We start from the raw sequence: 26,646 nt of genomic DNA, 5'->3' as shown, positions 1-26,646 counted from the left end.
ACACACACACACACACAAAAGGTGGGTCTTTGTTTGATTACATGTGGGTGCCCAACACAATCTCATGTCAACGTATTTTACAAGGTGGCTAATTCTTATTAATTCGTACGACCACACTCATACATTTTTGTACGATTTGCTTTTGCGCCTGTGGCGTTGGGGTTAAGGGCTGGGTTAGGGATGGGGTTTCATTTTTTTTAAGATAATTGTACGTTTTCGTACGATTCACTTTTACTAATTCATACGAATAAGCCAACTCGTAAAAATACGTACAAACTCCTGTGAGATCAGGCTGGGTTGTAAACTTATTTCATTTAGATTTTTTTTAAACCAGCAGAAGACCCCACCGGGTACCACTCATCTCCACTACAAATAGGAAAAAGAGGCTACAATTTGCACGAGCTCACCAAAATTAGACAGTTGAAGATTGGAAAATGTTGCCTGGTCTGATGAGTCTCGATTTCTGTTGAGACATTCAGATGGTAGGGTCACAATTATGCGTAAACAGAATGAGAACATGGATCCATCATGCCTTGTTATAATTGTGCAGGCTGGTGGTGGTGATGGTGTGGGGGATGTTTTCTTGGCACACTTTAGGCCCCTTAGTGCCAATTGGGCATTGTTTAAATGCCACGGCCTACCTGAACATTGTTTCTGACCATGTCCATCCCTTTATGACCACCATGTACTCATCCTCTGATGGCTACCTGCAGCAGGATAATGCATCATGTCACAAAGCTCGAATCATTTCAAATTGGTTTCTTGAACATGACAATGAGTTCACTGTACTAAAATGGCCCCCACAGTCACCAGATCTCAACCCAATAGAGCATCTTTGGGATGTGATGGAACGGGAACTTTGTGCCATGGATGTGCATCCCACAAATCTCCATTAACTGCAAGATGCTATCCTATCAATATGGGCCAAAATTTCTAAAGAATGCTTTCAGCACCTTGTTGAATCAATGCCACTTAGAATTAAGGCAGTTCTGAAGGCGATAGGGGGTCAAACACAGTATTAGTATGGTGTTCCTAATAATCCTTTAGGTGAGTGTATATACACATATATAATGTAAACAAAAACTTTTATTCTGCAAATCATTTGTTGTGATAAATTGTTATGCAGCCCTACAATGTTCCCCACAAACATTTTTTGTTTTTATAATAAATTTAGGAAATTAAAATATTAATTTCAGACAAACATGAAGCATCCATTCAAATTACAAAAAAGTACCCTAAACACCACCTTGCTTTTACTGTAGTTTATATATATATGCTAACTATGCATAATACCAGCTTATACATAACATAAACTAAGAGTGTCCCTATATTATGCGTTCATATACTCTTTAATTACCTCCTGTCTGCACTCAGGCAGTCCTTAAAGATGCTTTAAAAACCTTGCCAGACCAAAGTGTACCCTACATACACAGTAAATGTATAAAACGCCCCTTTTTAAGTACTGAGGCCCTGCTGCTGTGCTGAAGTGGCTCTTTGAGTTGAGGTCTGGCAGAGCTCCTGTTTCAGCTGGATAAACTATAACTGCAGCCAGTAAGCAGAACCAATATGAGCTCGTACTCAAGAGTGTGTTTTTAAGAGGTCATGTACAGTTGCCCCAAAAAGTGATTGGACACTTAAGCCTTACTTAAGCCTAAATGTATGCATGCCATTGCATTAAACAACAAAATATTAGAAACACTTTACAATAATGTTGTATTTGTTAACATTAGTTAATGCATTAGGTAACATTTACTAACTATGCCCAATACTTTTACAGCATTTAGTAATCTTACTTCATGTTAATTTCTGCATTTACTAATACATGCAAAAGTTATATCTGTTTACATTAGTTAATGCACACTGAACTAACATGAACAATTGTATTGACATTAACAAAGATTAATAACTTCTGATAAACTAGTTTACAGATATCTAAAAACAGATATCTTTGAATAATTTTCGACAAAAAGTATCCAAATAATTAGGGTTTAAAAATTAACGTAAGTTAAAAATATAACACACACACACACACACACACACACACACACACACACACACGTACAAATAGATCCATGTTTGCACAGATCCGCAAAGATGACTAAATACATACGTATAGGCCCTTAGATGGCGATGTTACTTTGTAAAAAAACACTGAACGCCTGTGCACATACGCATTTATCTACAGAGTGATAAATACAAACAATCAATATGGCAAAAGCATCGAGCAATTTTGTTAAGATAGACGATAAGGTAAGTTTATTACTACAAGTGACCCTGTACTATAAAGCGACCAAAAGCGTTAATAATCTCAGTATCTTGAGCAGCAAAAACACAGTCCTGTAGGCCGGCATTGTTGTTTTGGTTATTCTCACAGATGCCTATAGACTGACGTTATCACAGATTAACGTTTATATATATGAAGAGTTTGGTTCCAAGACGCAATAAATCTATTTTGACAAATTTTGGTAAAAACGTGTTTTCTATACCAAGAAAGTGACCAGATGAAAACCACTATTTTCTGTTACAAACTTTCACACAGCATCTTTAGGTTATAAAAACATAAAAAATTTAAATCCATAATTTGATTTTCAAAAATTTATTATAAAAACTATTTTTTTCCACAAAATGCAATAAATCCATGACAAGTTTTTTTTCAAAATAAATCTATAAATCTATTGAATCAATATATAAATGTGCATTCATCTTTGCTATGTATTCATTTAGTTGACTAGTGGTATCCACTGACTAAAAAATAAACATTAATGTCATTAACCAAAACACTTACTTTGTCATATTAAGAACACTTATATGTCATTGCTGCGGTTATACCTGGGACGTCATCGCTTAACATTAGCTGTAAAATGTTTTGGTCCTGCTCGATTTTTACGTTGGCTTCGCGTAAAATAATGGAACGTTTTTATAAGATCCTCTGGGGTCAATGTGTTAGCATGAGAGAAGCTTGATGCTGTCAGGGGAACAAGCAAGCGGCATTTTCCATCTCCCGAGTGCCTCTCACGTAAATTATTAGATGTTGATGGCTTACGTTTCTTTCCCGTCACAGAAAACAACCACAGGTTTATCAATGCCATCAAAAGTATATATTTGTTTTTGTTTGTTTGTTTGTTGATTACGTACAAAGTACAAAGTAGATTAGGAAAACTAAGATTCCGTGTATTCAACGCGCCACCATTGTTTGTTTACAATGCGTGAAATGGTGCGCTGTGATTTGTTGAGCAGGATTTATTGCATTCTGCAGAAAAGGAGGAATGTCGTTTATTGCGTTTTACCAAAAAAGGGAGAAAAGATGCCAAAATAACATGGCGGATATTGTATTTTGTGTAAAATTAAGAATTTACTTTTAAATACTGACCTAATATAATACTGATTTTGGCAGTAACAAATTTTTTTAAATGATGTTTTATTAACAAAGTTCGGGAGGAGCATGTCGGATAATTAAACACAGGTGTAAACACTCAGCAATCAACCATGAGAGGGTACATATATACTGCGTCCGAAAACTCAAGGGAGTGACTCGTTGCCTCGCTGCCTCATGAGGAAATGACTTCGGAGGCATAACGACAGCTTAGAGAAAGACTTTCGGACACACTTCAAAGGCAGCGTGTTTGAAATATAAACAGAGAGCGCCTTTGTGATAACTAATCACATATTTGAAAACTACAATACTAATTTCTCGCTAGAAATGCAATTAAAAGGTGTAAAAAGTGAAAACCTACCTTTATTTACACTAAATTGGTGGTCGTCGCGTCCTTGGCCGCCATTTTATTTTTTCGAACACGACTGGGCTCGACCAATCACATTCTTAATGTACGCCCACGCATAGGTATCTCAGGAGACAGGAAGTAAACCAAACATTGAATTCGGACATGCCTTGATGCCTTCCTGCCTTGGAAGCTGCCTCAGAAAGCAGCAATTTAGAGTTTTCGGACGCAGCCACTGACTCAGCAGTCTTACCTCGATCTGTTGACAGTTTGCAGCATCCCCCCACCACCCCTGCTCCACACTTCTAGTTCAAAAAACCACTTACACAGGGAGGGGGTACTCTGGGTTCGGGCCAAGTCTGAGCTCGAAGCCCTCCCCCGGACAGCACGCCAAACACGCATTCATAATTACTCTATAAATTGTATGTAAGTGTAAACTCGTGAAATGGCGTTTATGCGTTTTGGAACCAAACTCTTCATATAAAGTTTAAACGGAGACAAAAAGGGTCGTTATCAAGTGTTTTCAAGTAAAATGAATGAACCTAAACATAAGAGTCTGATAAAAACTTCTTAAATATTTCCTGTGTTCACAGGAAGGCTGTGTGTCAGTTCATACTGTTTTCTGCTATCAGGGTATCAGTGGAAATAATGATTTGTAGTTATTTGAGAGCTCTTTGAAGGAGCCAGAAGGAGTGCCGGACGTTTCTGATGATTATAAACTCATGCCCCCAACAATACTCACTAACACTAAGTTCATGGGTTAAATAAAGTGCCTTTCAGGAAGCAATGACCTATGTATGCACGCATGCACGCACGCACACACACACACACACGCACACACGCACTACAGTCAAGTTCCTACAGTTTGTAAAGTCCCTGTACCTTCTGATATTAAACATGTTCTTAGTTTGTCACTTTCTACAGTTTTGGCAAAATTCATTTATCTGGAATGACATTAGATTGGAGGGAGACATTTGTCACCTGTGTACTACTAACAGTTGGGGGGGGGAACACTTTATTAACATTCCAGAGATGTCTGTGATGTTTTTTGTGTGTGAACATCAGTGTGTATGTTTAAAACCAGGTCACTATGAGACCCGCTATAATAAAGTGACTTGTTTATGCTTCAAAGAATTTCAACAGAAGTCTCAGAAGATGAGAATAAAAGAGTTGAGACAGTAGCGGTGATAAGGAACAAATGAGAGAGTCATTAACCCAAAGCTCTCTATGACAACTGTGTGTGAGGGAGAGAGAGAGAGCACCATCTGTTTTTCCCATTAGTGTAACACACGAGGGAAGCTACCTGTGGAAACTCATAAACATTGTCCTTCAGATACAGTCGCATGTTCTGGTTTTTATCTTTTATCACTGATCTGTGACCCATCTGACGCTGCTGTTTGTGACCTCCGTAGACCTGTTCTGGTGGAATTAGGTTTGTTTGAGGAAATTTGTATTTCACAAAGGGACTTTGTCATGTTTATATCGATCATGTCTGTTTTTATTGCACAACCTTGGTAAAATTAAAGTTTTTTACCAACAGACTTACATATGCTTACTGACAATAGACTTATAGATGCCAAACAACATACTTGTGAAAGACATGTGACGCGTTTAAAGTCCTGGACTTGTGAACTTTGTTCACACACAACACTTTCCGTAAATGTTACTGCAGTGTTACTAGTTCCCCTTTACGGGAGCAATCCCAAAACACTTACAGGACATGTTTGTGTTCACATGAAGGCTGAATTTTTGTGGGATCAGAGTGTTGTGTGAATGGGGTTAAAATGTGTTTCAGTCTTTGCAGTTAGTTCTTCACTCTTCATGTGTATGTTATCAGCATTAGTGGGTGAAGGAGTTCATTCCTCTTTGTCCCTACCTATCTTTCTCTCTGTTTTCTCGCTTATGTCTCGTCACTTCAGTGCAGATAAGACAGCAACTTCAGATGGAGGAGACTGTCATGTCAGGCTCGTGTGGGAATTCATAAATTCTTTTCCCATCATGCTCTCTGCCCCAAAGAGTGACAGTTTTTAGCTGCAAATTAAGGGAACATTGTACCGTAAGTTGAAATATTTAAACATTTTAAATAATGTTATGAATTGTATATTTACCCTGTGTAAACAGTGGGGTCCCAAGAAATAGTTAATTATGGATTTGCAAAACCTTAAGCATATTGGCATGTTATTAATATGCAGATATGTTCAAAGTGGAGATACCAAATTCCCCAGTTGTCCCTTTTTGTACCTAAAGAGTCCATATCAATACATTCAAGGTATATTAGTACCAAAGAGTGCACATAGGTAGGGGTGCGTGTGGCAAAAACTAACCCGGGGTTAGTTGTAACACTGACTGTTTACATTGTTGCACAAGGTTGAGCGTTTTGGTTTTCCGGTATTTTTTTCACGATGCCAAAAGACGATATCTCACAAATGATTGGAAGTGTATAATGTTTTTCCAGAGAGTTATTGATGAATGAGTGTTTTGGTGGCATGTAAGTACATTTTTTCATCATATGTTTTTTTTTTTCGGTTTTTAAGTTGGGTGTGTAAGGTACCAAAACCAATGTTATGTCATATTAATCAGTGTCTTGTTGACTAAAACATAGCATCGTTTTGAAATATGTCTGCAGCTCTTAGCAACTTTTTTGGTGGGCTTAAAAAATATTTTGACCCAGCGGGGTTAATTGTAACGCTCTGTTACAACTAACCCCTCAGCACTTATGATATGAAAACCGCTAATGTTAGTGTAATTCTTGCCGTTGTTTTAAATCAGCTACACACGAATGATTGCTGGCTGCCATCAAAATAAATGTGCCTGTCTTATCAAAAATTGTGTGTCAAATTTGTTTTCGTTCATATCTTTAATATTGATTGAATAAGGTCACGTCAAAGATTAAATCATAATGAAATTAATGGCTAAAATCAGACATTATCTCAGAATTTGATTTTGAAACTATAGTATGGTTATTACAGACTGGGTCACATATAAAAAATGTTTTGTCATAATTGTGCTGCTTTTTCTCACATAATTAGACATTTGTATCCATTTATAATTGAACTATTGTTAGAAAAGTGTGGATACCTGTCTATTATAGACGGATATATATAAACACTTTTCACTTCAAGTATGTAATAATAATAATAATACATAAATCTTATATAGCGCTTTTCAAAGGACGCAAAGACGCTTTACAAAATGAAACAGACAAACAAAAAATGGGAGTACTAATTAAGGTTGTATGCCATATGAAACAGGTGGGCTTTTAACAGTTTTTTGTAGGTGGTCAGTGAGTCCGAGTTTCTGATGTGGATAGGGATTGAGTTCCAAAGGGTAGGGGCAGCAATGGCGAAGGCTCTGTCCCCCAAAGTTCTGGGTTTTGATTTGATGTAGACAAAATAGTATTGAAATATTTGCCTTCAAGTGTTACAACTAACCCCCTGCCAGTTACAATTAACCCCACCTATGGGGTAAGTTGTAACGTTTGCACTTCTGTCAAGTTTGGTGTAATAGAATGTTAGAAACAAACTTCAAATGTTCATTTGTAGCAGATATGTGTGTGTTACTTGTGTAAAAATATAATTTATCAAACTCAAATATTTTTTGAATGATTGAGCCAAAATCAAAAAGCGTTAGGTTGTGTCCCGCTCTCCCCTATACCTCAAAAGTATATATTGGTACCAAATGTATACATATCTGTATCTAAATGGTACATATCAAGTCCTTTTAAAGGGTACTTCCCCTGTAAAACCTGGGGACCATCATTTTTACCAAAAAATCAAAAGCCAGAGCCCTAAAAGTAAGATTTGTAGTGAAGGTTTTGGTTTGTTCCTCACACAGAGCTGTCTTGTGACTTCAGGCGTCCCAAAATGTAGTTATATAGACTAGTTCATGCCTTTGTTGTGAAGTTTAATAAGACACTTTTATTATTTAAAAACCCAAAATAAACATTCTGCTAAACTTCCACAGAAGAAATGAAATTGGTTTTGCTAAAATATTTGTCAAATATTTCTGCAACCATCCCTAATATTATAAGGTACCTGTAGTGAGTGCCAAAACCAACAATTATTGCATTAGTATTATTATTTAAGATACTGTATTTGTCTGTTAACTACAGAGTTAAAGTCTTCTTTCAGCACTTAAACATACTTTTAAAACCTGTCACGTTCAAACCGTGCGGTGTTATCACAGGCTCAGCTTGTTTCCACATCCATCTAGACTGTTGTTAAGTGTGTGTCTGAGAACGTGATTAAGAAAAGTTTCACTTCAAAGTGTCAAGCTAAACTCCCCAGACCTGTTAAGTCACTTATCATGTTGTACACACACATGCAAGTGGCTTTTTGATTAGACACGGTCTGCTCCAAACATCTCAAACCTCTTGGTCTGGTAGTTGCTCTGTTTTTAATCTCGGATCTGATTGTGTAAAGTGTGTGTTACTCTGTTATGAAGCGATGTTGTAAGTGTTATGAATCTGTTTTGTGCGTACGCATGCTTTATACATGAGGCCCCTGGTCATTTGGGTAGCGCATGTCTCTCTCAGGGCTTTTTCTCACACTTAAATATTAGCTAGTTAATTGGGTATTAATTAGACATTATGAAATAAACATGGAATTGCAATGAAAGAGCTTTTCATTACAAATGCCATTTATATAATGATTGAATACACCTAGTAACATATTCATTTAATAAATTGAAAAGTAACATCTTGTTCAGACTGAAAAAGCAAGTCGTTTGGGATCTTTAAATATCTTATTTTTTTGCAATGCAAAATATCGCAGAGGGAAATAATCTATTACAACATAATTGTCTTCAAAAACCTAAAAAAGGTTTTGTTTTAAAGAAATTGTAATAGATTATTTCCTTCTGCGATATTTTGCATTCTAAGAAAAATGTATTGATAAAATAAATTTCACATTTTAGGATATAAGGGCAATTAATCAAAACTTGCTGTACATTTTTTTTGGTGCTGAATAGCACTAAAAGCTCGTAAGGGGAACCATTTTTAGTGCTATATAGCAACTATACATCACATATGAAGAACCAGAAGTGGTGATATAGCTACATAGGTGTAATATGGCACTTAAAATGGTTCCTCAATAGCTGGGTTTTCATCCAAACGTGAAGCAAATATTTTAAAAATTTGAAAAAAAAAGCGAATTAGGTGTGTTTCCATCACTGATCTATATAAATGACTGGATTGCGCATGATGTCACAATTGTGAAGCCACTGCGCCACCATGTTGGTAAGCCCAAACATTCTATTAAATCAATGGACGTTATCAGATTTTGATAATAAAACATCACTATAGTCTCCGCTTTTATATCTGAAGTCTCCCTGTACATTATTACAACACAAACAGCATGAACATAGTTATTAATTGAAAGTTATACATTTTACTTTTTAAACAGCAATTATACATTTATCTTCATTATAGTATCAGATCAGCGGACAGACCGCAGCATATTTATTATTAATGATAAACGTGCTCATTCTGAAATCTAAATAAATAATCATGCTTTGTACCGTATGTGCATGCAATAATTTTATAATTATGTTATGTTATACAGTATTGTTCGTACAGTAAAATGCGTTAACAATGTTAATGGCATGTATTTTGAAACCGTTAAGATGACGTTTTAAACTGTGTTTAAACTTACATTTGATTCAGCAATATAAAACAACACCAAATTTCGATGCCGCTGTGCTTCTTAAAACCAGAAGGTTTCTTTACTTTACAACTTACTTAAACTTGTTCAGAGAAATAACGCTGACCGTGTACCTTAACGTCAAAAAACTTTATTTACACCTGTGTCATTAACAGAATGTAGCAGACACACCCACCTTAACGTCTTTTACAAATCCCTTATCCTGCCCGATTAAAACATAAACATTGCAAATAACACCAGAATTAACAATTAATTTATGTACACATATCCTAAAACAAAATCTTGTGCTACTCATCTTGTGTGAAACAGCTAGACGGTCAGTCTCGTGGGTTTCATGTTTGCTACGTCAGAATATGCGTTTCCATCTCCCTTTATTCGCATTTACTCTTTTTCACATAAATTAAAAAAACACCTCAGGCGAGCATAAAAACTTTTGTGAATTAAGGGATTTTTAATCGAAATTTTGCGTTTTCATCACTTTTTGTTTTTTAATGTGATACTTCAAAATGCGCATAAAATCATGGTGATGGAAACATGGCATTAAGATTACGATCCAGTGAACCACTTTTAGTGCTATTAAATTGTTGAGTTCATTTCGAAAGAACTGAAATCATACAAAATTGGTTGAAACAATCAAATGTTTTATTTTCATGGTAACATCAAAGTAAATAACAGTTCAAATGAAGAGTATGTAAATAAAGCAGGGTCAAATCCTTGTTCAAAACAAATTCCACAGTAGATCTAAAAATCAATTCTGAAATAATCCCATTCATATCTAAGGGTTTATGAAGACTAGACAGAGATTTATAGCTGACATGAGAAACTCCCTGAGGGTCCTCAGGACAAATGACCCAGAAACCCTCATCTTAACCCTTAAAAAGATACTCCACCGAAAATAAAAATTACCTCATGATTTACTCACCTTCAAGCCATCTGAGATACATGACATGACACAATCAAAGAGTTATATTAGAAAATGTCTCTTCTAAGCTTTATAACGCTAGTAAACAGTGCTAGAGATTTTGAAGCCCTCATCCTTCACAAAAGTAATCCACGTGGCTCCAATGGGTTAATAAAAGCCTTCTGAGGATAATGGATTCGATTAGATATCCATATTTAAACTTTATAAACTAATAACTATAGCTTAAGATAATGTCCAATGCGCATTCACCAGAGAGTATCAGCGTAAGATGTTATATAAAGCAGCTTACAGTGCATTCAAGGTATACATTTTATCAGTAAGAAGAAACTAACCCACACACACACACAGAGACATTTAAATCAATCCACTTTCATTTCAATCCGCTTTCCTCCTGCAGTTGGCAGTCTGGCTGTTGACATTTCCTGTAATGCGACTGGTATTTCACACTCAATCTGTGTAATAAAAACTGATTGGAGCTCTGAATCACAATAACATGCACAAAGTGAATACGACAGCCTTGTGTCTCACCTGTGCTGTGGCATTCAGCCACGTGTCGGCATGCACAAACCTCTCGCTTCCAAACTTTGCCAGCATCCGATTCTCTCTCTAACACATACAAACACAATGCATTGGTTTTTCTCAGTAGATGTACACAAGGCCCCCTGCCCAATGACGGATTAATTGGATTGGATTGCTGCCACTTACTGGGAGCTGAGTTTGCCCTGTGTGTTTTCGAGCATGGCTGTGCCATCTGCCTCTGTGGCAATGTCATACCCATCACACATACACACGCATGACTGTTTGTTTGGCATTGAATTTGTGAAACGCCCTCAGATGTGTCTTTGCTGTTATTAGCCGTGTGTTTCTGTGGCTCTTGATAAGGCAAGCATCTTGCTCATACTTGATTCGAACAAACACTGAATGGTAAGCATTAAACTTACTGTGCATAACTTGTCCTTCAGCCTTTGTGCTTTAATAATGTGGCTTTCATGGATTTGTAGGTGGGTGTGCTGTCACATTTCTTTAAATCGCATGTATGTATGACTCACAATTTTCTCACAGTGGAAAAATGCTATAGATTTTGATTTGAAGGTGTTGAATAAGGAATCAGAGCTTTGTTTTCTTTTTCTGATATGTTTCTGTTTGTCTCTTTAGCTGTTGGGTTTCATCTACGCCTGCTACGTCATCAGCGTTATCACAGAGGAGGAAGACAGTTGTAAGTATTTGTCTCTTTTTCTTAAGTTATGCTTTTTTGTTGTCTGTCTGTTTAGCAGAAAGTAGACTTTTGTCTGGTCAGCTCAAAGGTGTTTGTGTAATCAGAAAGTAATAGAAGTCTGTCCAAAATCGACTTTATAACAAAGATGTTTACATCAATATTAGTAAAGATCTACTGTATTTAGTTTCATTGTATTGTTACATAACCATTTAGGGGATTGTGGCTCTGTTTCATGCTGTTTTTAGAGGCAAAAAGCACTCCGAAAGATCCAAAGTTTATGAATTTTCAATAGCAAAAATATGAAATATTAAATTACTGATTTTTAACCCATGGGATGTAGAACACAGTGCTTGGATGTATTTTTGTTCTGCTATGAAAAAAACTGTTTGTCAAAGTGTATGGTTACTCATGTCACTTGAATAGTGGAAATGCTAAACGCTTAATGTGCATTTTTCTTTTTAAACCATTGCTTCACCATGACCACCAGTAGTTGACCTGAATGAGAAAACTGATCAGAAAAGATTACTCTGTCTTTACACTAATGACCACTATAGTACCTCTTGAAGTGCAGTGTTATGTGAAATCAAGGTTAGTGTGTTCACATGCACTGAAAAAAATGATTGATTCAATTTATTCAATTTTTTTAGGTAAGTGGTCGCAATTAATTTATTGAGGCTACATTTAAAAAAATTTACTTTTAAAAGAAAATTAGAAAAACAAAACAAAAAACTTTTGTTTAAATGTATCTTAAATTAATTGATTGCTGCCACTTACCTTAAAAAATTGAATAAATTTAATAATTTTTTTCAGTGTGCATCGAGTTTGTTTTAAACCTGTGTGAAACATTCTTAGGAGATGCCAGTACACTAACAGCACACATCTGCATCTTTTCAAGTTAAATTTATTTATATAGTGTTTTTTTTTTAAAAAAACTGAAGAAAAAACAGAAAAACAGGGAAATTAGTAAATACAGCCACAGAAAAAAGTAAGAGTTTTAGCTGACGGTGTAGTGGACAGTGCTCCCACATATGGTGCAGACGCACTTCCGGCGACCCGAGTTTGAATCCTGGCTTGAGGTCCTTTGCCGATCCCATACCCCTCTCTCCACCCTGTACTTTCCTGTTGTCTCTTAATTACTGTGACTGTCTATCAAATAAAGGCAAAATGGCCCAAAAATATAACTTTAAAAAAGTAAGAAACCACTCCAGTTTTGACTTTAATTACATGTATTTTGGTCATTTCAGTCAAGTGTCTGTTAAATGTCAACAAAAGCAAAACTCCAGAGTGACGATAAAGTAACTCAACAGCAATGTAAAACACAAAAGATGATGCCATGAAACATGAAAGATGTGTTTAAAAATCAAGGTTATTCCATCAAATATTCACTTTTGAATTGCTTCTAAAATACATGTAAAAACTCTAGCATTGTGTGGTTTAAAAATAAATATAAACTTTTTTTGCAAGATTTGAAAACATTGTATATTTTTGTTAATTTATCAGGTTTTAGTTTTCTTTAAGTGGCTTCAAATAAAAACATTATTTTTGTTAGGAATTTGGCAGAAATTTTCTGGGTAGTTGTCAGAGCCAATGGTGTAGTCGTGGACAGTCGCACTTTCGGCAAACTGAGTTTAAATCTTGGTTTGAGGTTTTTAACTGATCCTGTGCCCCTCTCTTCACCCTGTACGTTCCTGTCCCATCTTTACATACGGTCTATCAAATAAAGGTAAAAATGGCGCAAAAATATAAATGTTGTTGTTGGTACTAGTTGACAGAATGAAACAAGATTGATAAATGCACACCTATAAATTGTCAATTTTGAAAAACTGAAAATAATCAAGTCGTCTTTTAATTTGTTTTGTGGCTGTAATAGTATATTGCATATAATATAGTAGAATATATAGTTTTATTGCAAATTATATTGTCCTAAAATTTGATAATAATCTTATTAAATGGTATAAAAAAGTTCACATTTAGGGCCTTTTTACACCTAGTCTTTTAAAACATTATTAGGGGTATGTTTACACAACAGTGAAAATAATGTTTTGCATTTTTTTGTGCAAACGACAATATTGTCCAAACGATTCGTTCTACTGCTGCGTACACACCAAACGTGTCTATTTGCGTTTTTACATTGACTTTGTATGTAATCTGCTCACGCAAATCGTTGTTTTTTTGCATTATTCAAGATTTGAAAACATTACATCTTTTTGTTAATTTGTCTGGTTTCAGTTTTCTGCAAGTGCATGTGAATTAAAACATTATTTTTGTTAGAAATGTTGTTGGTAGTTGTCAAATTGTCATTTGATGTGTGCACCTCATAGGAGAAAAAACTGTAAAGTAAGGAAGTAATTTAAAATCACAATAAAAACAGGCATACCTAAGAATTTAAATGAATTAAATGTGATTTTATAAGAACAATTTAAAATTAGTTTAAAAAGAAAAAAATGGAAATAAAAATGACTGGTAATATAGTGTTATTGCAGATTATATTGTCCTGATAAATAGATTATAATGTAATAAAATGGTATGTACTTTTTCTTCAACTATCGAACGTTTAGGGCCTTTTTAAACCGAGTCTTTCAGTCTTTTTAAACATTTTAAGGGTATGTTTACACAACAATGTACTAAAAACATCAAATAATTAATTATTTGCATTTTTCAAAAGTTTTGAATGCAAAGTTTTGATTCACAAAAACAACAAAAATTGCTAGGTTAAGGTACATTGACATTATAAGCGATTTTGTCGCTTTGTGTCACTAATCTCTTTCAATGAGGTTGTAAAGGAGGCGTTTTTAAATCTGGTTGTCATAAACAAATAAGTAACGTCCACTCCAGTAAATTACGAGAGATGGATGACGTGAACTACTGCTTTGTTCTCATTGGTAGTCGCTCCCGAAAGTCGCTCATAATTTGCACAAAGTTAAACTTTTCTCAACCTTGTCGTGTGACTGGACACGCCCCATCAATCACTGTCGCTCGTGTCGCCAAGCTTCCATTGAAATTAATGACACATGAAATACACATGCACATGACGTCATTGTATTTACTAATTCATGTTTTAATACTAACACTAATGCAAAAATTGTATTGCATTCAATAACTTTCACGTTAAAACCAGTTTCCGTTTTAGGCCCACAAAACATTGTTATTGTGTAATTGAACAGCCAAATGCACAAAAAGTTTTCAGTTTTTTGTTAAAAACTCTGTAAATACTGTAAATTGGAAAGAACCAGGGATTGAAAATAACATGTAGCCATTTTCATACAGGTCAAACCACAGCCCTGATTCCTAATGTTTGTTTTTTCACCCCCTCTCATGAAAAGTAGGGAATACTGTTCTGTCATTTTCCACAGATATAAATCCCCAGAGGGCTGAACCTCTTACAGGAGTCAGAAGACATCACAGAAAAAATTGACTTTTATTCTTTACAATCATTTCCTGTTTGCCTTTGTGTTGTGATGACCTCCGGTCAGTTCAGAGGACAGGAAGTGACACGTCTGTTTGTGTTGTACAACAGTGGGCCTGAATGGGAAACATATCTCGTATAGACCAGTCTGTAATGAACTCTTGGTTATTGCACACTTAACTTTGTCTCTCGTCATATGAAGTACATTTACATTTTTGACCCTGGACCATAAAACCAGTCTTAAGGGAGTCGCACACCGGACGCGCAGCTCAGCGCCGTGCCTCTTCGAGTTGCGTCTAGGACAACTCTGAGGTATCGTAAACCGGAAGTGCACATTAAATAGCGCGAGCTTCGTCAGATAGCGTCTACTTCAAAATGCAAAATATACGTTAGCAGCCAATGTTAATCGTTAATGATTTGGGACAAATATGAGGTTATTTCATGTTAAACTATGTGAGTGGTGCTCTGTGGCGCGACAGGGATTTGAGCAACTTCCTGAGTTGTACCTGTCCGCGCCACCTGTCGGCGCCGGTGTGCGTATACTCATAGAAAGCGATGTGTTCGATTTTTTTTTTAAATGGCGCTGAGCTGCGCGTCCGGTGTGCGACCCCCTTTAAGTAGCACAGCTATATTTGTAGCAAAAGCCAAAATAAACCGTATGCGACAAAATTATTTTATTTTATTATTTTATGCCAAAAATCAGGATATTATATAAAGATCATGTTCCATACCTACCCTAAATATTTAAAAATGTATTTTTGTGAGTGGATGCAGTTTGCCCCCTTAAATTCCAGATCTTCAAGTAGTTGTATCTCGGCCAAATATTGTCCTATCAATCCATAACAATCCATACATCAATGGAAAGCTTATTTATTCAGTTTTCAGATGATGTATAAATCTCAATAAAAAAAAAAGTACCCTTATGGTCCAGTGTCACATTTATGCATTTTACAGATGCTTACAGTGCATTCGATATATACAATTCCTTTATCAGCATTTGTGTGTGTTCCTGGGCTCGAACCCATGACCTTTGTGGTGCTTACCCAATGCTCTACGCATTGAACCACATGAACACTGTGAATTATTCTGTTTAAATTCATTGGGAGAAATAAAGAAAAATATATGGCATATAGACTAGTGAGTGGGCAAACTCGTATAGTGAATGTAGAGAGCACAGTTCAGATGATTTGACTACAGAAATATTCGATGAGGAATACGATCCTATTGGCATTTACTAAGAGGCGTGACTCTGATTTGTCAAATACATGAAACAGTAGACAGGACCAAATGCTGTCTGCATGAACAGTTGTCCAACATATTTAGCACATAGCTCACATATGTTTTAACTGTTTTATGGTGCTGTGTCTCTAGCTGTTAAAATGAATTTGAACTGGGGACATTTTTGAGATTTCTTCTGAAACTCTAGACGAGACACATGCCAGTTTACTGCCATGTTAACGTATTTAATGATGACTCATGAAAGCCATGTGAAGCTATGGAAATATATTATTGATCTCATTTCTGACCTTCCTATCTTAGGGGTGATGTCTGTTATTTGTGAATTGATGGGCGAAAGCACTTCTTCTCATGTTACTTATCTCATGTTACATTGCTGTTGGAAGTAAGGAGATGATTTGTGTGAGTGTGTGTGTGTGTGTCTGTGTGTCTAAGCAACCCAGTTGGTATATTTTCTATCATCCAAAGCCATGTGTGGTTCATTTACACGCGCATTTGATGTGGGGGATTTAATTTCTGCACTGCACTTTCTTGCCTCTGAAGTCTCTCTCTCTCTCTCTCTCTCTCTCTCTCTCTCTCTCTCTCTCTCTCACACACACACAATAATGTGTCAGGCTACATCTTTTCTCCAGGTTCTTTTTTTGCCTTCTCCTCTCATCTTTCACCCTACACACTTTCTCTCTCTCTCTCTCTCTTTCTTTCTGTTTCTGTTTTAAATGACTCGCATCCATAATTAGTTTGTAGTTTCGGTCTCACTGTTACAGCTGACTCATTTAAAGCAACGGTAGTCTCCCAGCACCAGTGTGCATCTAATGACAGCAGACAGACCAACCCGACTACCAGCTGCTCTGGCCTTACATCAGAGAGAGAGAGAGAGAGAGAGAGAGAGAGAGAGAGAGAGAGAGAGAGATTGTATGCGTGCGTGCGTGAGTGTGTGGGTATAGTAATCCTATGCAGACCAAAAAAGTGATGCATTTTATGAAAGTGGGTCAAATAGTGCAGTGCTGAGCATTACAGTTCTTCTCCTCTGGAGTAAAGCAAAGAGATGTAAAGTGTAGATTCAAAGGGAATTTTTTATGCGTGTGTGCTTGAGTGGTCTTATTTCATGAGCTACGTGTCTGATCTCTACCTGTGATATGAGATGTGAAGATGTGAAGAAGTGATATAAGCTGACTGCGAAGAACTTGCACAGAGAATGTGTACATGTGGCTGTTTTAACAAGAACATACCATAGACATCCATTGTTTTTTAATATAAAGCTAATTATGATTTACTAGGTTAAACTGGTAACTGTTGTAAAATGATATCTAGACGCAATTTGCATTTTTTGTAGATGAAGTATAATCTATAGAGACCTATTTAACATAAAGGAGGACATGTTAAGGAATGAATATTAATGAGCTAATTTAAATATTTCAGCATTGAAGGTTTAGAAAATATGATGCAGGTATTTGCACTGACGTAACGTGTAAAATGTTATTAAATTGTTCATTTGCTGTAGGTGAGTTGTAGGAATAAATTCCCAGAATTTTCCACATAGCAGTGTAACACTAGCCTGACGTTGTCATACTCAATTCTAGTCAGAATTTGAGTCTGATACCGCTCCATTGAGCTATAATTATGAGGCGTGTCTCAACCGAAAAATGCCTCTGCACTCAATTGGATAGACCTACGACCAATCAGAGCAACGGAGTGTATGTTGAAATTACGTCTTTGCAGCCTGACCGAACTGCTAGTTATTTCGCTACAATGACACGAACATTGTGATTATACTAAGTCTGAGTTAGCAAATGTACATCAACACCTACTATGTTTACAACATTTCGTTTATATCACAACATGAAGTATTTACTAAGTCATAGAGTATGACTATCTCTTACCATTTGTACGTTAGGTGAACTTCATCCACGACGATACCCTACGTTGGCTTGAAAATATTGGAGCCTAGCATGTCCCTTCACTTATTCAGCAACCACGACTCCGGGCTTCCGAAAAGAAGCTGGCAACGACCGCTAATTATATCCATCTCGTCGTGCACGCAGAGTTGCATCGCCATGATAAGGTTGCCCATTTCATTTGCATTCAACCTTTGCCGAATCCCATAGGAAGGAACGTAAAAACATCAACAAATGCCCTGCTCGCGTTTCTCTGTTCCTCTTTTAAAATCAATGCTCTGTCGATATCTTTTAGAACAGACTCAATGTCAGAATCCACACATCTGAACTCTACAGCGGCAGCCATTCAACACACGCGCTCTTTGGTGACGTGGTTCATTACGTTACTGTCGTTTATCTGTCAATCATCGTATAAAGCCCGCCCTCACAATTTGATTCGTCGGCCTGTTTTGGTATTCTCATAGTAGCTCCTCAACGGTGAATCCCCAGACCGATCTTCCCCGTATTTCAAATCGTGGTGGGCGGGGCTAAGATTGGCTGGCACCCAGGCTAGTGTAACACGTGATCTCTGGGGCTTTGCAGACGTTCTCAACACTAATGACATGTATGAGTTTTAAAGCCTCTCATTTAAGATAAACAAAACAGTTACGCTCTGCGCTCAAAAAGCTCTGCTGCATGCAAACGTGCTGTATGTCTGGCAACAGAGGCAAATGCTCCAGCAATTATCACGTTTATATAAAGTAACTACAATTTTGTTTGGTTTAAAAGGTACAAAAGTTTTAAACAGTCACAGCTGACAAAAATCCACTGGAAGTAATTAAATTGTGAAACATTTGATAAACTGCTGTGGCAGCTGTAGTCTGCTCTCTTTAACAATTTTCTTTGAAGGAATACTTCAAACCTTTATGGTAGATAGAGATGTACAGACAGACAGACGCACAGACATGTAGATCGATAGATGGATAGACAGACAGACCGGATAGACAGATGCACAGACAGGTAGATTGATAGACAGACAGACAAACAGAGAGGATAGATAGACGTACAGAAAGATAAACAACTGGGCAGATAGACAGACAAGATAGACTGACAGACAGATAGATAGATAGACACATAGAAAGACAAGATAGTCTGACTGACAGACGGATCGATAGACAAACAGGATAGACAGATGGACAGACAGACAAGATAGACTAACAAATTAATAGACAGACAGACAGACAGGATAGACAGACACAAAGACAGACAGACAAGATAGACTGACAGACAGATTGATCGACACACAGACAGAAAGGATAGACAGACATACAGACAGACAAGATAGACAGACATACAGACAGACAAGATAGACTGACAGACAGACAGACAAGATAGATAAATAGACAGACAGACAGACAGACAGACAGATAGATAGATAGATAGATAGATAGACAGACAGACAGACAGACAGACTGGAACGACAGACAGACAGACAGACAAGGTAGACAGACAGACAGGATAGACAGACTCACAGACAGACAGACAGACAAGATAGACTGACAGACAGATTGATCGACACACAGACAGAGAGGATAGATAAACAGATAGACAGATTGACAGACAAACAGACAAGATAGACTGGCAGACAGATAGATCAATAGACAGACGGACAAACAGACAGGTGCGCAAACAGAAAGATTGATCGAGAAACAGACAGACAGATCAATCAATAGATAGACAATATAGACAGACGGACAGACAGATAAATAGATAAATCGATCGGTAGACTGACAGACAGACAGATAGATCAATAGACACACAGACAGAGAGGATAGACAGACAGATTGACACAGACAGACAGACAAGATAGACTGACAGACAGACAGATAGATAGATCAATAGACAGACAGAGAAACAGACAGGTGCGCAAACAGAAAGATTGATCGACAAACAGACAGACAGATAAGATAGACTGATAGATAGATTGATAGACAGGCAGGATAGACAGACACAAAGACAGACAGACGAGAGAGACTGACAGACAGACAAGATAGAATGACAGACAGATTGATCGACACACAGACAGTGAGGATAGACAGACAGATTGACAGACAGACAGACAGACAGACAAGATAGACTGACAGACAGACAAACATACAAGATAGACTGACAGACAGCCAGACAGATAGCTCAATAGGCAGACAGACAAACAGACAGGTGCACAAACAGAAAGATTGATTGACAAACAGACAGACAGATCAATCAATAGATAGACAGATGGACAGACAGACAGACAGATAGATAGATGGATAGACAGACAGACATACTGGAAAGACAGACAGACAGACAAGATAGACTGACAGATAGATTGATAGACAGACAGGATAGACAGACCCACAGACAGACAGACAGATGCACAAACAGAAAAATCAATCAACAGACAGACAGATCGATCAATAGATAGTCAAGATAGACAGACAGACAGATAGACAGACAGATGTATAAACAGAAAAACGATCAATAGATAGACAAGATAGACTGACAGACAGACAGACAGGGTAGACAGATGGACAGACAGACAGACAGATAGATAGACAGACAGATAGATAGAGACTTTGTTGTATCATGGAATAAGTGACTGCTGGGTTGTTGTTAGGCACTGCTTGAAGTAGAGTCAATAAAGCCCATTCAGGTGTGACTTATCATAATACAGCACTTGCCTCTAGTTTTTTATTGCTTTTATAAAATAATTACCACACTATACAAATATTAAAGCCACCACAAAAAAGTACAATTATTTAAGCCTCCTTCAGCTGGTGAAAGTAGTGAACAGCTTTCACGTATGTTTACATTGTTAAGGGGGCTGCACAAACAGATACACAAAATCGAGTGCAGCAATCATAAATAAAACACAGCTATTGACTTATCAGAATTAAGGACAGGAACCAACCGTTTTATAAATGTACATATATTTTGACCATGGAGGTTGTAAGTAAATGTAAAAGTAAACCATGCAACTATTGGTTGAACTTTAACAGTGGAAGACAAAACTGCATGCGTGTGTGTATGTGTGTCAAAACCTATTTATCTCCTGTATGTATATCCTGGCACTGTTTACGTATGACAATTGTGGTAATGATAATCAGTGTTAATCTTCAGATAATTATTCTTACATTTGTATCACGTTATGCATTATTTTATTGCATGTAGTGATCATTTCATGTTTCATTTATGTTCATCATGGCTCATTTCCAAGTTTCATTTGATTCATTCATTTAATTTCATCTTTTGTTTGGTTTTCAGTTGATTTTATTGGTGGATTTGACCCATTCCCACTCTACCATGTCAATGAGAAACCATCTCATCTTCTCTTAAAGCCTATGCATCAGTAAGTATCCATATATGTATGTGTGTTTGTTCAGGTTTGGCATAAAGCTTTTTGTTGGGCTGTATGGTTTCATAAAGAACCTTTATGACAACCAGGTAACATACTTTTTTAAAGGGGCATATCATAAAAAATTTGACTTGCTATAATCGGGTTTCCAGTGCTTCTATCAACCCAGAAAATGTGTAAAAGATCAACCCAGTAACTTAGTTTTGGTAAACCATTCTCTGCAAGCATGTGGAAAAAATAGGTAATTGAAATCTGGCAAAGTGGCAGTTTTAACATGTTCTAATAAATTATCTATATGGTATTTTGAGCTCAAACTTCACACATGCTCTCTGGGCAAACCAAAGATTTACTTGACATTAAAAAGTCTTGTGATATGGCCTCTTTAACTCAACAAATAGTTTTTTACAGGAACACTTATGTACCTTTTAAAATTAGCTTAATAGCCTAGATGTATACACTATACAAAATGTTTACCAATGGCAGAAAAGTTTTTGGGCCCTTTTTTATCCGTCTTGTTTGATGTCACAGCTTGCACCAACCAAACAATTCCCACTGAGGTGAACAGCAGATTTACAGTGTAAAAGCATTATTGACCTCATTGATTTTCACTCCAGAGTCATATAATAATGAACAAAAGTTCAGACAGATTGACACAGTCTGTTCATCTTCTCTCAGTACAGTGGATGAGAGCTATAAATCCCATTGTAAATAGTTTAATGACTGAAACGCTGACGGTGGACTCTACTACCTGCTGCTATCTGTCCTAAATCTGAAGTCTTGCTCTTAAGTATGAAGTTTGAAGCAGGGAATGTGGATCAGAGAAGAAGTGATCCCTCTGAGTCCAATGCTGGCCTCATTTCAATAAGCTCTGAATTATTCAGGATGTTTAATGAGTGTGTGTGGAAGAAGCCTTTTTAATTTCAATGTGTGCACATAGAGGTGCTAAATGCATTATGTTGGCCGTGGGGACAGTTCTCATGACAGTTTAATCAGAGGAGATGAAAATGAGACAAGTGCTTGTCCTATACCAGATACATGAGCATTTCACAGTCAGAGATTTAATGAATCACCCAGCAGGTCTTTGTAGCAAATGCAGTGACGGCGGGAGACTTCTTTTTCGAGGGCGCACGATGCAAAGCTCATCAAAATATGTATTTAGCCCATCATGTGTGTGGCTTGTCGTCGTGTGAACCTATGCACATCACGCATCATGTCAAAATATGTGTTCGTTGCGTCATGTGAACCTATGCACATCACGCGTCATGTCAAAATATGTGTTCGATGCGTCATGTAAACCTATGCGCATCACGCGCCATGTCAAAATATGTGTTCGTTGCGTCATGTGAACCTATGCGCATCACGCGGCATGTCAAAATATGTGTTTGTTGCGTCATGTGAACCTATGCGCATCACGCGTCATGTCAAAATATGTGTTTGTTGCGTCGTGTGAACCTATGCGCATCACGCGTCATGTTAAAATATGTGTTCATGCGTCATGTAAACCTATGCGCATCACGCGGCATGTCAAAATATGTGTTCGTTGCGTCATGTGAACCTATGCGCATCACGCGGCATGTCAAAATATGTGTTCGTTGCGTCATGTGAACCTATGCGCATCACGCGGCATGTCAAAATATGTGTTCGTTGCGTCATGTGAACCTATGCGCGTGATGCGCCATGTCAAAATATGTGTTCGTTGCGTCATGTGAACCTATGCGCATCACGCGCCATGTCAAAATATGTGTTTGTTGCGTCATGTGAACCTATGCGCATCACGCGCCATGTCAAAATATGTGTTCGTTGCGTTGTGTGAACCTATGCGCATCACGCGCCATGTCAAAATATGTGTTCGTTGCGTCATGTGAACCTATGCGCATCACGCGCCATGTCAAAATATGTGTTCGTTGCGTTGTGTGAACCTAAGCGCATCACGCGCCATGTCAAAATATGTGTTCGTTGCGTCGTGTGAAACTATGCACATCACGTGCCTTGTCAAAATATTTGTTCGTTGCGTCCTGTGAACCTATGCGCATCACGCGTCATGTCAAAATATGTGTTCGTTGCGTCGTGTGAACCTATGCGCATCACGCGTCATGTCAAAATATGTGTTCGTTGCGTCGTGTGAACCTATGCGCATCACGCGTCATGTCAAAATATGTGTTCGTTGCGTCGTGTGAACCTATGCGCATCACGCGCCATGTCAAAATATGTGTTCGTTGCGTCATGTGAACCTATGCGCATCACGCGCCATGTCAAAATATGTGTTCGTTGCGTCATGTGAACCTATGCGCATCACGCGCCATGTCAAAATATGTGTTCGTTGCGTCGTGTGAACCTATGCGCATCACGCGTCATGTCAAAATATGTGTTCGTTGCGTCGTGTGAACCTATGCGCATCACGCGCCATGTCAAAATATGTGTTCGTTGCGTCATGTGAACCTATGCGCATCACGCGCCATGTCAAAATATGTGTTCGTTGCGTCATGTGAACCTATGCGCATCACGCGCCATGTCAAAATATGTGTTCGTTGCGTCATGTGAACCTATGCGCATCACGCGCCATGTCAAAATATGTGTTTGTTGCGTCATGTGAACCTATCTGCATCACGCGCCATGTCAAAATATGTGTTTGTTGCGTCATGTGAACCTATGCGCATCACGCGCCATGTCAAAATATGTGTTCGTTGCGTCATGTGAACCTATGCGCATCACGCGCCATGTCAAAATATGTGTTTGTTGCGTCATGTGAACCTATCTGCATCACGCGTCATGTCAAAATATGTGTTTGTTGCGTCATGTAAACCTATGCGCATCACGCGCCATGTCAAAATATGTGTTTGTTGCGTCATGTGAACCTATGCGCATCACGCGCCATGTCAAAATATGTGTTTGTTGCGTCATGTGAACCTATGCACATCACACGCCATGTCAAAATATGTGTTTGTTGCGTCATGTGAACCTATGCACATCACACGCCATGTCAAAATATGTGTTTGTTGCGTCATGTGAACCTATGCACATCACACGCCATGTCAAAATATGTGTTTGTTGCGTCATGTGAACCTATCTGCATCACGCGTCATGTCAAAATATGTGTTTGTTGCGTCATGTGAACCTATGCACATCACACGCCATGTCAAAATATGTGTTTGTTGCGTCATGTGAACCTATGCACATCACACGCCATGTCAAAATATGTGTTCGTTGCGTCATGTGAACCTATGCGCATCACGCGTCATGTCAAAATATGTGTTCGTTGCGTCGTGTGAACCTATGCGCATCACGCGCCATGTCAAAATATGTGTTCGTTGCGTCATGTGAACCTATGCGCATCACGCGCCATGTCAAAATATGTGTTCGTTGCGTCATGTGAACCTATGCACATCACGCGCCATGTCAAAATATGTGTTCGTTGCGTCGTGTGAACCTATGCACATCACGCGTCATGTCAACTGTATACATATCTGTACATAACTAGGACAAATAAAGACCTTTTTCTAAAAGTGTAAAAATTACTTTCATTTAGGTCATAAATATATGAATTAGAATGGCCATGCCCCACAGGAAATTGAAATGTGCTTTGTGTTTAAATGTGCACCTTAAATTCACTTTACACTGACCAAATTGATGAACAAAACGCATAATAAAATGACATTATCCATCCATAAAATGTCAGTAATATCAGTAGTGTCTTTTATATATTTTAACATGACTGAATCAACTAAATTTGTACCTCAGAGGTAGATATCGGTACCAAATGTAGGCAACTGTATTGTAAAATGTTAACAACAACCTCTTATCTGTCCTAACCATAACTCATGTGTGTGTTTGTGCTTATCAGGTCTTCGTAAATGAGCATCTCAGATGATTCATCCACTCCAGTAGACTTTTCCTCATTCATTGAGATCCACTGCTTCCTCATTAAAATGCTCTTCAATCTTCATTATCAACCCCTGCGGGTCCGGACGAAGACCGGAGAGTCGGCCGTCCGATCCAACTCTGGACAATGTACAGTTTGAACAAAGTACAGCTGCCTCGTTTAAATGCCGTTACAAGTGGCTGTAAAACATATCTAAACAAAAGCTCCATTATTTTTATTAGGCAGGTCTACATGCTGTGTGTGTGGTCCGGGCATGGTATGCATTATATGATCTCATAGACAGCAACTCTGTGCTTTGTTCAGGGTTACTCTGAGGAGTTCAGATGTTGAGGTTAACCGAGTTCCAGCTCTTTGTGAGGAGGGCCAATGAATGCTGTTTACCTTCACACAGGATTTGCACATGTACACAGTAAAACAGAAGAGTAAGAGGAAGGGTTGTTTGGAAAGTGGGTGGGGCGCAGGGTAAAACACAAAGCGAGCAAACCTCCTGTGGATATTTTACAAAAATAGAAGTTGTTTCATGTCAAAATATGATTTTGAATTACATTAGTTTTAGCCAAGCAGTTTTGTATACAGCATCACCCCCAAAAAATAGTTATGTATTTTAGCCAGAATTAAAATATGTCAACATGTTAGATGACTTAAAGTTGCATTGTGTAACTTTTAGAAGGACCTTTTGACAGAAATGCAATATAAAATACATAACTATATTATCAGTGGTGTATAAAGACCTTACAAAATTAACTGTATTGTTTTTATTACCTTAGTATGACCCGTTTTATCTACATACACCGCCGGTCTCCTTACATGGAAGTCGCCGTCATGTTTCTACAGTAGCCCTAAATGAACAAACTGTTTCGTCCCTACGTTGTCTCAGACTATGACGTGTTTGTCCTGTGATGGCTGCTGTAGCTTCTCTATGCGTTTCGAAAGGAAGGGGGTGGGCCGTTGGTTGCAATTCGCAATCTCACCACTAGATGCCGCTACAACCTACACAGTGCACCTTTAATATTAAAACAAGTGATATGTTTTTTTTAAGAAGCACACTTTACAATAAAACTGTAGTTTTTAGATTTTAAACAGTATACTGTTCATGAGTTAAGGCATAAATACAATGTTTGTAATGTTTCTGTATCGGTAGTCTTATAATAAAACCACTAAAACTCAGCATTTTTTTTTTTTTTTAGTAAAATGTCTTGAATTATGCCAGTGCCCAAAAATCCTGTAACGTCACTTTGATCAGTAAAGGTATGACGGTCTACCATCATATGTTTGCATAAGAATTGCTTTGTGATCTAATGCTACCGAATTCATACATTTGAAGTGTGACTCAAATGCC

The 26,646-nt window shown here is 37.6% G+C and overlaps 1 protein-coding gene across 2 annotated transcripts in view; it reads left to right on the top strand.

Moving 5' to 3' along the window:
* The window catches only part of nkain4 (sodium/potassium transporting ATPase interacting 4), a 73,456-nt gene extending 47,405 nt beyond the window's left edge, over positions 1-26,051 (top strand). The window contains exons 5-7 of one of the 2 annotated variants that reach the window (XM_055188562.2): positions 11,457-11,517; positions 21,337-21,421; positions 25,269-26,051. In XM_055188562.2, the coding sequence (XP_055044537.1) occupies positions 11,457-11,517; positions 21,337-21,421; positions 25,269-25,278 (156 nt within the window). In that variant the 3' untranslated portion in view covers positions 25,279-26,051. The remainder of the gene's footprint in view (positions 1-11,456; positions 11,518-21,336; positions 21,422-25,268) is intronic. The other variant, XM_055188563.2, reaches the window with a different exon arrangement.
* Positions 26,052-26,646: the final 595 nt, after the last annotated feature.

Source organism: Misgurnus anguillicaudatus, chromosome 13 (assembly GCF_027580225.2).
Source record: "Misgurnus anguillicaudatus chromosome 13, ASM2758022v2, whole genome shotgun sequence".
Classification (NCBI taxonomy): domain Eukaryota; kingdom Metazoa; phylum Chordata; class Actinopteri; order Cypriniformes; family Cobitidae; genus Misgurnus; species Misgurnus anguillicaudatus.
Note: the sequence above shows the minus strand (reverse complement) of the source record. Positions and strands in the feature narration are given on the sequence as shown.